General features: G+C 42.6%; 1 protein-coding gene and 1 pseudogene across 2 annotated transcripts in view; both read right to left on the bottom strand.

The window, feature by feature from the left end:
• Positions 1-563: 563 nt before the first annotated feature.
• On the bottom strand, positions 564-1,359 carry LOC125696475 (uncharacterized; annotated as a pseudogene).
• Positions 1,360-8,581: 7,222 nt separating this feature from the next.
• Positions 8,582-12,641, bottom strand: part of AMPH (amphiphysin) — a 102,767-nt gene continuing 98,707 nt past the window's right edge. For both annotated transcript variants that reach the window (XM_048951352.1, XM_048951351.1), the window contains 2 exons: positions 12,347-12,448; positions 8,582-9,750 (listed from right to left, as the gene is read on the bottom strand). In XM_048951352.1, coding sequence (XP_048807309.1) covers positions 9,643-9,750; positions 12,347-12,448 — 210 coding nt within the window. In that variant the 3' untranslated portion in view covers positions 8,582-9,642. The remainder of the gene's footprint in view (positions 9,751-12,346; positions 12,449-12,641) is intronic.

Raw genomic sequence — 12,641 nt, forward strand, 5'->3', positions numbered from 1 at the left:
TATATGTCTTAGTTGTTCTGTGACGCTTCCAATAAACAATTGTTGTGATGGAGCAGCTTTTCTGTGACTTAAATTCTCATTTAATCTCTTTAGTCTTCAATGATAATCAGAATAATCAATGATTATACAGGTGTTATAATTAAGAAATATGCAAGAGAGTTTTACTAAGCAGGTTATGACACCAAAAAGAACAGATAAAAGGCTTACCTTTGTGCTGGGCTCACTGGAAAACTCCAAAGGAGGTATTTCCAAAAGAGATCCTTCCCCACTGGCAGTCAGCTCTTAAATGGGGTCTAGGAGAGGTGCAGCCAGGCTCCATCCCTTCCAGCAGCAAATTGCCTTCACTTGTGCTCCGAGGGCTGATCAGTGCTCGCCTCAGGTGATCAATCAGAGGTTCAGGCTGTGATTCAGCAGCTCCCATACAGCCTTCACAGTAAGATACCTCGTGGTATCAGCATTTCCACTGCAACGGTCTAGGCTCATAGGTCCTTGAGCACTGGCCAAGCGGGTGGCTTCTACCAAATGCTTCTCCCACTGCTTTAATGTTCCTCCCCCCGTTGCCTTCAACATAGTTGAAGAGCAGATCCATCATTTTGAATCCAGTCCTTCAGTGCTGCCATTCCAGCAGCAAAAAAGTGAACATTAGGGGCAGGATGGCTGCTGGTAGGGAGAGGAAATGATGGACTCATCTTGGAATTCCTTCCTCTGCTTAAACCTGTGGGGACGCCTTGAAGGCTGAGAGATGGGGGCAGGAAGGCAGCTGTGTTTCTCGGCACTTGTATCAAAGTGTGCTGCTCAGGTTGCAGCCAGCTTTCTGTAAGGGCTGCCTGCAGGCTGCTCCTGCTGTGAGAGTCCCAGTAGGCACAGTAGTAGGTACCTTCATCTCCATCCTGTATGTTCTTAACTGAGAGAGTGCAGATATTATTCTCATTTTTATAAGACGAATATTTGTTCCTATAGGATTCTGAATCATAGGAAACTTGTGATTTTGCTGTCACAAAAAGGAGAAATTGAGGAGCTCTGGCAGGCAGCTGTCAGTACCAGTGGACGTAGGCAGCCTGGAAGTCATCTATGCCCTCAGCTTGGCACTCAATATTCACAGTTGTGGATCTCTTTCTGGTAGCAGATGGTGGACTCTGTTGCAGCAGCACTTGTGCATGTCCGTGTATCAGAAGGAGAGAAAAGGCAGCAAGCACTGCCAGCCTGCTGCCCGCAGGTGTACGCAGGACAGCCTGCTGCTGCTGCTGCAAGTGGAGCCGCCACGGGGAGGGGAATGGATGCATCCAGGCTTCAGCCAGGGCCAGAAGTGGCAGCAGCAGCAGCAGCAGCATTCTTCTCGTGGTGCCTGCGTGCTGTGCCCCAGAGAAAGCCCCCAGCTCTGTGGCAGGGACAGGGGCTGTGCCTGAGGGCAGGATGTGACTCACTGGCGGCCATCCAGAGAGGGGCCCTGCGCAGCCAGCAGGTGATGCTGTGAGAAAGCAGCACAACAGAGGGACCTTCTAGGCTGGGCCAAACGGTACAAGAAATGCAACCGTTTTAGAGCCCACATAGGATGTGCCTAGAATAAAGATGCAGAGGGAAGGTCCCACAGGTTGTCTGCATTGTAACGTCTCGTTCAGGAAGCAGAGCGTGTCTTTGTGCAGGTTCCCCATGGCTCTCTGCTGCTGTGCATCCCATCTGGCACAGCAGTAGGTAGCAGCATCTTGTGCAGTGAGTCTGCCCACTGTCAGGGTGCACTGGGACTTGGCGAGGTCCTTCTCGATGCTGAATTTCCCCTCATCGGACTCATTCTCAAGGAGCAGCCTGGTTGCCATGTAGGCAATGCGCTTGGGAGCTGCCCCAGGCCTCCTGCGGTACCAGTCAATGAACAAAACAATATCCAAGGGAGTCTCTAGAGCAAGGTCTAGATCCCAGGACAACAGCTGATTGTTTTCTGATGAAGTGCTTGCCATCCATAACTTTTAGATTTTTATAAACCTCGCTGTTGGTTTCCTGCCTTAATGTCAAAACAGTCAGAAATGAAAGCCTGGTTTTGTCGGAAAAAATGCACGTGGTTTGGTGAGGGGGGAAAAATATGTAAGTTGAATTTATAGCTGTCCAATGAGCTGGAAGATGAGCAGGAGTGCTGTGCTGGCCTTGATCCTGCCCGTTGCTGCTTCAGGGCATCCAGGCACCAGGAGCTTGCAGGAAGTTGGACTGCTGCAGTGCACGTTCAGGTTTTCCTTCCTGCTCTGTCTGGCAGGTGCAGACAAACACAGGGGAAGCCTGGAGTTCTTGCTACATTTTTTTCATCCTGTAACAATTCCCCAGGCTTGAATGCTCATCATTCAGGATTCTGTGTCCTGAGGTGAAACTTGAAAATCATTTGAGATGCAAACTCAGTGACTTAATTCATCATGCCCTTCTGTCTCCTAGCCACTTCCCATACCACTTCTTCCTTCCTTGCTCTCTTTCTCTTTGACAACTCTAGCTCCCTATCAAGCATTTCCTAAACATTTTTCATTTCATAACACCATCACTAATTCCATATAAAAGGCAATGACCCTAAGTCTGGCAGTCAGTGTGGGCAGCCCCCTGACCACATCTCACGAGATTGGCTGAACTGTAGAAGGAGCTGGGAGGGAACAAATTCAGGACAGCCGCCTAAAGTGGCCAAGGGGCTATCCGTACCATATGACATCATGCAGAAGGAGAGTTTTGAAGGGGGAGTGAGTTGTTCTTCTTGCTCTTTTCCACTGCTCAGGGGGCTAGCTGGGCACTCATTGGTGGGTGGCGAGCAGTTGCTTGTGCATCATTTGTTATATGCATTTGTATACATATGGTCATAACTATAATTCTTTGTATACATATAGTCATAACTATAACTCTTTTCTCTATCTTAGTAAACAATTTTATCTTAAGCCATGAGTTCTAGTTTGTGGTTGCTTTTATTTTTTCCAATTATCTCCCTCATCCCACTGGGAAGGGATGGGGCTTAGCCACAGGCTGTGTTAAACCATGCTGTGTTTGGAAAGTGATGGAGGAGAGAAGTGATGAGGAGGCAGCAGCTAGAGACATGCCCCTGTGCTCGGACATCAGTGCCCCGCTGGGTCTGGAAGCCTGATGTGCCTCTGCTGCTGCTGCTCCTCAGGGGACAGAAGCAGGGCTCCCAGCAATAAGTGCTCTGGGACTGAAAGAGCAAGAGGAGGCAGGCTCCCGAGGCCTCTGATAGAAACATGAGATTTACCAGCTGCTGGTGCTTCAGGCCTCTTTGAAAGTTTCAGGTTTTGACAGTGAGAGAAAGGGGACACACAGGCACACACAAGTGCTGAGAGGGGCACATGACATGCCGTGTCATCATGGCACAAAACCTAAGGAGTACATGAAACCTACATAAGCACATCCCTACACCCACTTTTACCTCCTTTTCTGTCCTTTTGAGGACACTCACAGGAACTGACTTGTTGGCTGCAGGCACTCAGCATGAAAAGACTGCTAATGCTCATTTAGTTTTGGTGTTTTAGCTGAGAGTCAAATACCACAGCACTGTGAATGCAGGGGAACAGCACTTATCCCAGTGAGGCCAGAGCTAAGCACAGGTAAGTGAACGGAGAGAGATGGAGGCAGAGAATCATAGAATCATAGAAAGGTTGAAAGGGACCTCGAGGATCATCAAGCTCCAGCCCCCCTGCCACAGGCAGGGCCAGCAACCTCCATATCTCATACTAGACCAGGCTGCAAACAGGAGCAGATATGTAAGAAAATTGTGAGCGATGTTGGCTTAATAGGATCAAAGTAGTGCCAAGGAGCTAGAGCATGAGACCACTTAAAGGTTTTAAAATCTTCTCATTTTTAGTAAGTTGGCTGTTTATTTAAACAAGATGAACTAGGAAGTTGTTTTAAACAGAGGTAGCATAGAAAATTACTTTCTTTCTTAACGTTGTCTTTTTGAATTAGCCAAATATCTCATTACATGGTACAGATCTTCCATGAGCACCTGCTCCAGTTTGATCTATATTGTAAGTTTTAACATGCGTGAAACACAAAGATGAGTTAGAGCAACGAGTTAGAGAACAGCTCGGTAATGAGCTGCTCCATCTTCATTTGCCAGCATGCTGAAGTAGCCAGTTGCTCTGTACGTAAGACTCATTTCATTTGCCCTGTGTCTGCAGCTGTGAGCCAACTTTAGATAATGAGAGGTCATTGCAAAAAAAATCCTATCTGAAGACTGAATCAGATGGTATCTCCAATCGCTAAACCCAAATTCTAGTGTCTGCCACCCTCTGCTGGAGTAAGGGAGTAAACTTTTTGAGCAGCTGTGTAAGGAGTGTGGGCAGATGCTGAGAATTCCTACAGCATGCTGACGTTTTCAAGCAGAACAGCAGTGTACCAATCCCTTTTATTTTGGAGAGTACTTTTCTAAATGGACAGGAGTATGATTTTCATTGCTGCACCAGGAGATACTCAAAGACTCAGGATTTTTATAGCTTCTCCAGTAAAATGTTTATCATACATAGACTTTATTTTAAGTGTTCTGAACCCCTGTGAATGGCTACAGGCAGCTTCTACTTTGTTATTTCTCTACAGGACCTGTGGGGTCACAGCATTTTGTCAGGTCTGGGGTCTGTCAGGTTTTGGCCACTGAGAGAATTTTGTATCACCTTCACATTCAGCAATGTGATCTTGACACACAGATTATTCAAGATTACATGGTTATGATGGTTTCTTGTTTTGCTTTTCTTTCTTTTTTTTTTTCATTCACTGATACACAGCAAACTGAATGCCAGAGCAGCACCAGAAGGGAGAGGCTCCAGTTTGTTTTCTGCTCTAAAGCCCTGCTCAGGATACATCCGGGACTTCTGTGCTTGTTGTTAGCTACAGAGAGGCAGTGCTTTGTTCCAGAAGAGCCACCCAGCTTCACGTTGGGCCTATTTTTCTGACAGCTCACGGAGAACTTTTGAACCCTGGCCTATTAGGACCAGATGTGCCCAGCAGTGTAGATGCGTGCCTTGCTTGAGCACATGGCAGATGCTGGCCTGGCACAATGGTACTTCAGCACACACCCACCAGGATGGAGGAGCTTGATGCTCTCTGGCACATGTGAGCCTCTGACTCCTGCAGACCATATTTCCAATGGCTACATGCTGCTTTGCTCTGCTCTGCGGCTGGGCAGAAGTCCTGTCTGTGCGTGGAGTGGTACTTCCATTATTTTCTAAGCATTTTCTCTCAGCAAAGTTTCTGTTAACTGCTACTAAGCACACTGTGCTACGAAGCACAGTTGACTTTTGATTGATTTCAGCTTTGCTAGAATAATGTTAATTATGAAGTCTTCCTGTTGATTTACAGGAGGAAGTGTTTGGAAAGTGCTGTGGTTTTCCCCATGTGATGCTGATGGGTCAAAGACATCCATACAAGAGTAACACAGGTCTGTTTGAAATGTTGCTGGAGGCAGCTACATGCAAAGACAGCATCGGAGCTAAAATCAGTGGATGCAGATCTGAGAGAGGAATTCTTGAAAAGTGGTTATCTTCTCAAGTATCTATGCATTTGGGGAGATGCTCAGTTTTAAATCACCCCCCATTTTGTATTCTCTGATTCTAGGTGTGGACTGAGATCACATTAACTCAAATTCCTCCCCCTGAATGACGACGAAACTTTACTCTCAAAAAGCAGCTGGCTTCAACCCCACGGTCTGCCTGCAGTCTCTGATCTGCAGCAAACATTCTGCTGCCAGAGAACACATCAGAGCCAGCTCTGCTCATTACAGCAGATAGAAAAACATCTCCATGCTCTTTTGCACTGCTTTCAGAAATCTGACCTTAGTTAACTAGGCCAACTACTTTTTGTAGACAGGAATTGGCTTATCAAATGGTGAGTCATCACCTGTGACATACTGTTTCAAAGGAAGATCCTTTAAATCTGTTTTGCAAACTGACAATAAAATCCTATTTGAGCTTCTGTACACTGGAATGGCTGCTTGTGCTCTGCCTGCCCAGTCCTGCAAACTGCACCTACACCCACCACCTCATCCACTTACCTTACCCATCATAGCAACATTGTTCAATGTCTTTTTTCCTCGAGTCAGAAAGATACTTAAACACGTTCATTAAGCAAGAGCTTAATGAGACTATGATTTACTTTGTGCTTTCCTGGTGCTAGGGCATCAGTAACCAGAGCACCGTGCAAACAAGTCCCACGCAGTTCAAGCAGGATGGTACCCACAGCACGCTTTCTCTTCTGGTGGCAGGGACAGATGCATCCAGGTGTGAGGTAGGGAAGGGGTGGAACAAGGAGCAGGGGGTAGGGAGAGGAGGAGGAGAATGAGGAATGGGACAAAAGTGCCATTCATCTTGCACACTTTCCATTATTCGTGAAAGGTTGCAAACTGGACAGACAAGCTGCAAATGCACAATTGATCAGTTCACTCCCATGAGACGCTCCTCCATCTTCAGTTACTCTGTCTTACTTCCAAGGCCCAGCGTCCATAGCCCACAGGATCAGGACATCAGGGCCCTAAATATTCTGAGTGTTCATTCAGTGTACCAATAGAAATGATAGCTGCTGTAGGTTAGCAGTGTATGCTGTCCTAGGCATAAATAGGTCTCTAGAGAAATCAATGCACAACAGGCTATTGCTGGGCTAATACAGCTCTGGGGAGGAGGGTATCACTTGAATGTAACAGCAGCAAACAAACAAACAAAAGAATAAAATAGAAAAATGTGCCTTGCTTTCCCATGAATAAGCTTATATAAATGACCAAGAAATACATTTATTTTATGCTGTGCATCTCAGGAGCTGCAGAAATAAATGTGTCTGAGAGAGAAGTCTGATTGTCTTATGAAACACGAGTAAGAAGAAATCAAATATGAGAAACAGCTCTAAATTCCAAATGATAAATCTTTCTATTTATCAGCTCCATATTTCAGAGTGAAAATTAGGACAAATAATATTTTGGCTAGTCTATCAATGTCCTTCCTTTTGCATCTATCATCTTGTTATATGAATTTTTGCAGGGGCTTTTAAGGATAACATTAATAATTCTCCTCATCCTTCCCACAAGAAGCCTATTTGCTTTGTGGATCTGAGGTGTGGATGTGAGATGTAAGATGTACTTCACACCAGCACGGTGTCATGTCCATGGTGACCTGCAGCACACCGATCACACATGCATCATGTGCAACAATCATCTGTACATCTTTGTACGTTCAGCAAATAATGGCAGTGCTTGCAGCGAGAGGCAGACGTTAGATGGCTCTTGAAATTGTATTTTTCTTTATACTGAAGACATTTTTAGAAACACAGAATAGGAGGAAGAAGTATTGCTGAAGAGCATGTCAGAGGGAAGCATGAAAATTATTTGCTGTAGATTAGGCACCTTTCCCTTCTACGTACAATCTCATGCATACCTCAAACCTCCTATCAGTGAATTTGGCACATACACCTATACCAAGGTTTTAGGAGTATCAAGGTCAAGAGTGTTAAATTTGACTTGGGTACTTCTAGCAAGATGAGGGCACACAGATATCACTGGATAAAGAGATTCCTTGGGGATCTCACACCATTCTCTGCTTCTTTAGCAATATGGCTGTAATGACAGACCTGCTTGATTGAGAAGTGACTGCACAGATTGCACAGGGAAATGGAGGCTCCTTGTGGGTCATCTGCAGTGATCTGTAGAACAGCTATTGCTGCAAAGCAAATGTTGAGATCTAGGTAAGCAGGAAACTGTGGCCTGGAGGTTATCAGAGTTGCACCATACGTGAGGTTTAACAGGTCATTATGACAACCGGGTGCACCGGAGTCTGCAATTTACTGTAATGTCAGAAACAAATGAAAAGTTGTTCCCCTGGAGAAATTCTTGGTCCTGGATCACTATCGATTTCCAAGCCTGTTAAAGGTTTGAAAAGAAAACCAAAGAGCTCTCCACAACACCCTGAGACTCCAGTTGCTCACTGTAACATTTTAAAGCCAAAATCCCAGCTGCCGCAGTCGAGCCACTCCACTTCTCCACCATTAAAGTTCCTCTTGAAAACTACTGGATTCAGTAAATACCAAGAAAGCAACTTCCCTCCTCTTTCCGAGGAACAATAAAATTCTATTTCTTCAACTGAAGTCTGACAAATTAGACTAGAAAGAACTTCTACGCACAAAAAAAAAGGCTCACAACCAAAATATCACAAAAAATAACTGAGCTGCCAGGAAAATGTGGGTGTTCCTAAATGGCTGTATCTTCCATGCATCAGCAAACAGAGCAGAGCAGACTGATGGAGAATTTTCTTTTCACACAAGATGAATGGACGAGCAAGAAACGAATAAGAGGTAGCAGTCTGAGTGACAGTTGGGCACAGACAAGTTCCCTTGTTGCTGCTGGTGGCCAGAGCCCATTTCCAGGAGGAGCAGCCAGGAGATGTGCTGAGCTGGGAGACAGACCTGTTGGAATCTCGAGGTTGAAAGCAAGAGTTTAGATGGTGCACCAGTTGCACTGTGTTTCTTTGGAAAAGGAGGCATTAAATTAAAATTAGATTCCCTAATAGAACACAGGAACCACGTGAAATTCATTGTGACACAACTTCAAAAGCATCACAGATGAAACGTCTTTGGATCAAAGGTTTATTTTTAATGACACAGCACTGGAAAACATAAGTTACAGATGACTTTTTGATACAGGATACATTATATATCTTCATTTAAAAGGATTTGTGAAGGTACGCTGCATAAATACTTATTGTGAAAATATGTTTATTTCTCAGAGATTAATTTTGTTGTGTTTTTTTTTTAATTTTATTCAGCCAATTAAATAAAAAACTATAGATGAGCATCATAACAGTTCCCCTTCCAGATTATCTCACTGTAACTACTGCAGCTGGAAGAGGAAACCGAGCCATGCCTTCTCAAAGGTTTAGCAGCTTTGAAAATGATGTTATTCATCATCTCAGAATGAAAATTTCACATTACTAACACGGATACTGTTCAGTGTTTTGGCAATGGAGCAGCTAGTTTTGCTTTGGAACAAAACTGTTTCCTGTAATGCCAGACAGTGAGAGAGCAATGCATGTACTGATGACACTACACAGTCAAAGAACTACCATGAAATTGTTAAAATGCATATATACCCATATGCACTTATATATACACACCCAAGTTCCTGTGTATATATACTATGCATGTCCAAAAGTAACACTGAAAAACGTTGCAGCAGTTAATTATCTTTTTTAAACACATGAAACTTATAATAGTTTGACCTCATTACTACAGGATTACTAATTAAATTTTCTGCAGTGCAACTCAATACAATACACTTAGTGCAGAGAAGTTAAGGTTTTGGTATCAAGGAGGCTAATTTTGGATTTCATGGGAAAGGACCAAATACAGGATCACCATAGCTCTGACAAAGCACAAACAAACCTGTTGCCACGTACATGTGAACAAATAAAGGACATTTCTGTTTTTATTTGATTTTTTTTTCCACGCACTGCTTCAGAAATTGCTAGCTTAACTGTTTGCACTCATGCTCATTTTGATATGCTTCAACAATCTTTGTCTGGCACCGATCTGTAAACCATTAACAGCCTGAACTACAAAAAAAGTGGGCTCCTGTGTTTCAAAGAGGTGAAGAACCCACTGACTGAGCTTCAAAACACATTCATGTGCCTGTGAGAAGAACTATTCCAGGTGGCGTGTGAAGTTCTCTGGGAAAAGTCCTTTATAACTATTTGCATCTCTGTACTGAAGCCACTCAGATTCCTTAATGCCTGTCAACCAGCCAGCCTCCTGAAAGAGAAAAGACAGAGCATCCTCAGTGTCAGGTCTCTCCCATTTCTTTCTACATACTCCAACCCCAGAGAAGTTTTAGAGCCATACGGCTAAAAGAAGTGGTGATTTGTTACACAGCATACTCTGATTTTGCACAGACTGTTTTCTCTGTTCTGCCATGGTTTTGTGAGACTGTGAGCACATTAGATGGCCTTTAACCCACCTCACCTCCAACTGAACTGAAAATTGGATAATCAGCCTCTGGAGTCATCCAGTGTCACAGCAAATCTGCATTTGTGCAAATGCATGTGGAGATGTTTTCAAAGTTCTCACAGCAATATTGGGATACTTACACAGTAAGAGCACAGCAGTGTGCTAGAATCATTATAGAATGCCACAGATGAGGGGAAAAAAATCAATGTTTTCATCTGATTTTTTTTTTTTCTGAGAGTTCTTCTCTCTCATTCCTGTATTGACAGTCAGAAGAAATAACAGTTCTTGTTTTCTCTGCCATCATAGTTTCTAGAAACTAAAAGTCAGTTGATATTCAACAACCTTTTTCAAACATTCCTGGAAACTTTAGCCTAAGCCAGATCTTGACACGCAACACTGCAATCCAAACCCTCAGCAGCACCATCAATCAAAAGGAAGATTTCTTATTGGAAAGTGCTGGGTTCTCTTAAGAGCTATCCATTTCACCTGGAATAAAATCCATTCAGTATTTTTTGCAGTGATCAGCCTGTTTTCATCTCACTATGAAAATGACTAACTCTGTGCTTTGTTCCTTTTAAGAACAGGAGTCAGAGTAAAGTGATGATTAACAGGGAATTTCTAATGCTGATTCATTATTATTCTACAGAAAGGACAAAAAGAGATGGAGTAACTAGCAGAACATTTTTGAAGCTCACCTTTTGGAAAACCTGAGACGGAGGAACTGAAGTTTTCTACTATGGACAGAGTAGATTCTACTCAGGACTGAAGTTTTAATGGATAATAACTTCAACTCAATAATTATGGAAAAAAATTGAAGTCACTGGGTGGGATTAGTTGGCTTTGAACAGGGAGCACAGGCTGACAGCACCAGCCATATCAGAATGATGGTTTTAGACAGATCAATTTTGCAGGAGAAAAAAGAACCAAGATCAAATACTCTCTGTAAATCAGCAAAATATCCGGTAAAAGAGAAAAATTAAGTATTATGGTGATGTTAAACACGAAGGGCAAATATGCACTGAGTAATAAAGATATGAGCAGAATGATCTCAGAAACACGAATACATGGAGCTTTATTTTCTCCATCACTGCACACGATTTACTCCAATTAATGCTAATGGGCTTTTTGGATGCACACCACAAGAGAAAAATAATTAATGGATTCACCAAGTAAAGGTTATATATATTTATATTTATATATTGTATATATATATATACAAAACATTATAAGAAAAAATAACTGAAGACAACCTGTTTTTATATCCTTAAAGTAGGTTCTGCAAATACTGACAATAAAATCAGTTGAGCAGCCCAAGAGGTGTCACGCAGCACAGTTTGAATAAGAGAATCTGTCCCTACAAAAATAATGAAGTGTCCTAGTGAAAAGGAAAATAAAAATAATCTTTTATTCAGAAACAATAATAAAAAGGAATCAAAAACCAAAACAATTACTTGTCTCTTGTATTAAGAGAGAGTTCAGCTTAGATAATGAACAGTTTCTGGCTCTCCAAATACACACTAGACACTATCTGGGCATATTTTCAGAAATGCTCTTCATTCAGAGCAGAGCACCTGCTATCTAACTGTGCAGGATTCAGACCCCAACCTCGCAGCCCCTAGTTCAGTGGGTTATTTTTCATCAACACTTGCTGCCACTGCAGCCACGAAGCGGCTCATACTAATTGTACAAGGCGGTCTTCTCTTCAAGGAGTAGTCAAAAATTAATTCACTTGACTGCAAATCAATACAGCATGTGGAATTAAGTTGTTTAAAAACTAACCTGAAACATGCTGTTAAAACAAAATAAAATATCTTCAATGACATTGAGCTGTTGGGTTCTTGCATCAAAGACAAAGTGATTGCTGGTGCAGCTCAAGAGCACAGCTGTGTGAGGCTCAGGTTCCAAGAGGCACACAGGACATGTAGGAACACCTCTGTGCCATTTGGCTGCAGGACAGAACTGTTTGTGTGCAGTCTCAGTGCTGTCTCTGGGCAAATGTATATTTCTCCAGATCTCCATGTAAAACTCTGAGCATGTGGGGAAACATACGATCAGTTCTGACCCAATGTTACAACAAAATGATAGCAGGATGCACAATTTGTAAGCCATCTTCTGTATTAAGCCTACATATGTATGTAAGCCTGTATAAAACTCACATAAAAGTGCCTAGAAAAATGTACTGAAGTTGGATCCTGTTGGCAGTACATACCTGGGACTTTAGTTTAGTTAACTGTGCTGTTTGGTCACAAATTAAACCAAGTAAAAGGACAAAATAAGAATGTTGGTGTTTTCTAACAGTAAAGATGTTTTGAATCAACATTTCAAATTAACTATAAGCAGTGAGAAGAAGACTGAGACAAAGGGAAACATTAACAAAAGAAATAAATAATCATGTTGTTACCTGATCAGCTGTGGTCTCAGAAGGAATTACTAGTACAATATCCCCTCGTTTTAAATTAAGCTCATCACTGTTAGCTGCCTCAAAATCATGCAGAACTTCAACCTAAAGTACCAAATATACAGAAATTATCAAAATAGAGACATTGTGAAAAAAGAAAAAAGTGTACTCTTTCACTTGTTTCTTTATGGAAATATATGGCCATTGATACATACATTCAAGTTGTTAATGTTCACATCAAAGTTTCTACTTATAGCTTATGAAACAGGTACAGCTTCAGTAAATCTTCCTGAAACTA

Source organism: Lagopus muta, chromosome 7, assembly GCF_023343835.1.
Source record: "Lagopus muta isolate bLagMut1 chromosome 7, bLagMut1 primary, whole genome shotgun sequence".
NCBI lineage: Eukaryota > Metazoa > Chordata > Aves > Galliformes > Phasianidae > Lagopus > Lagopus muta.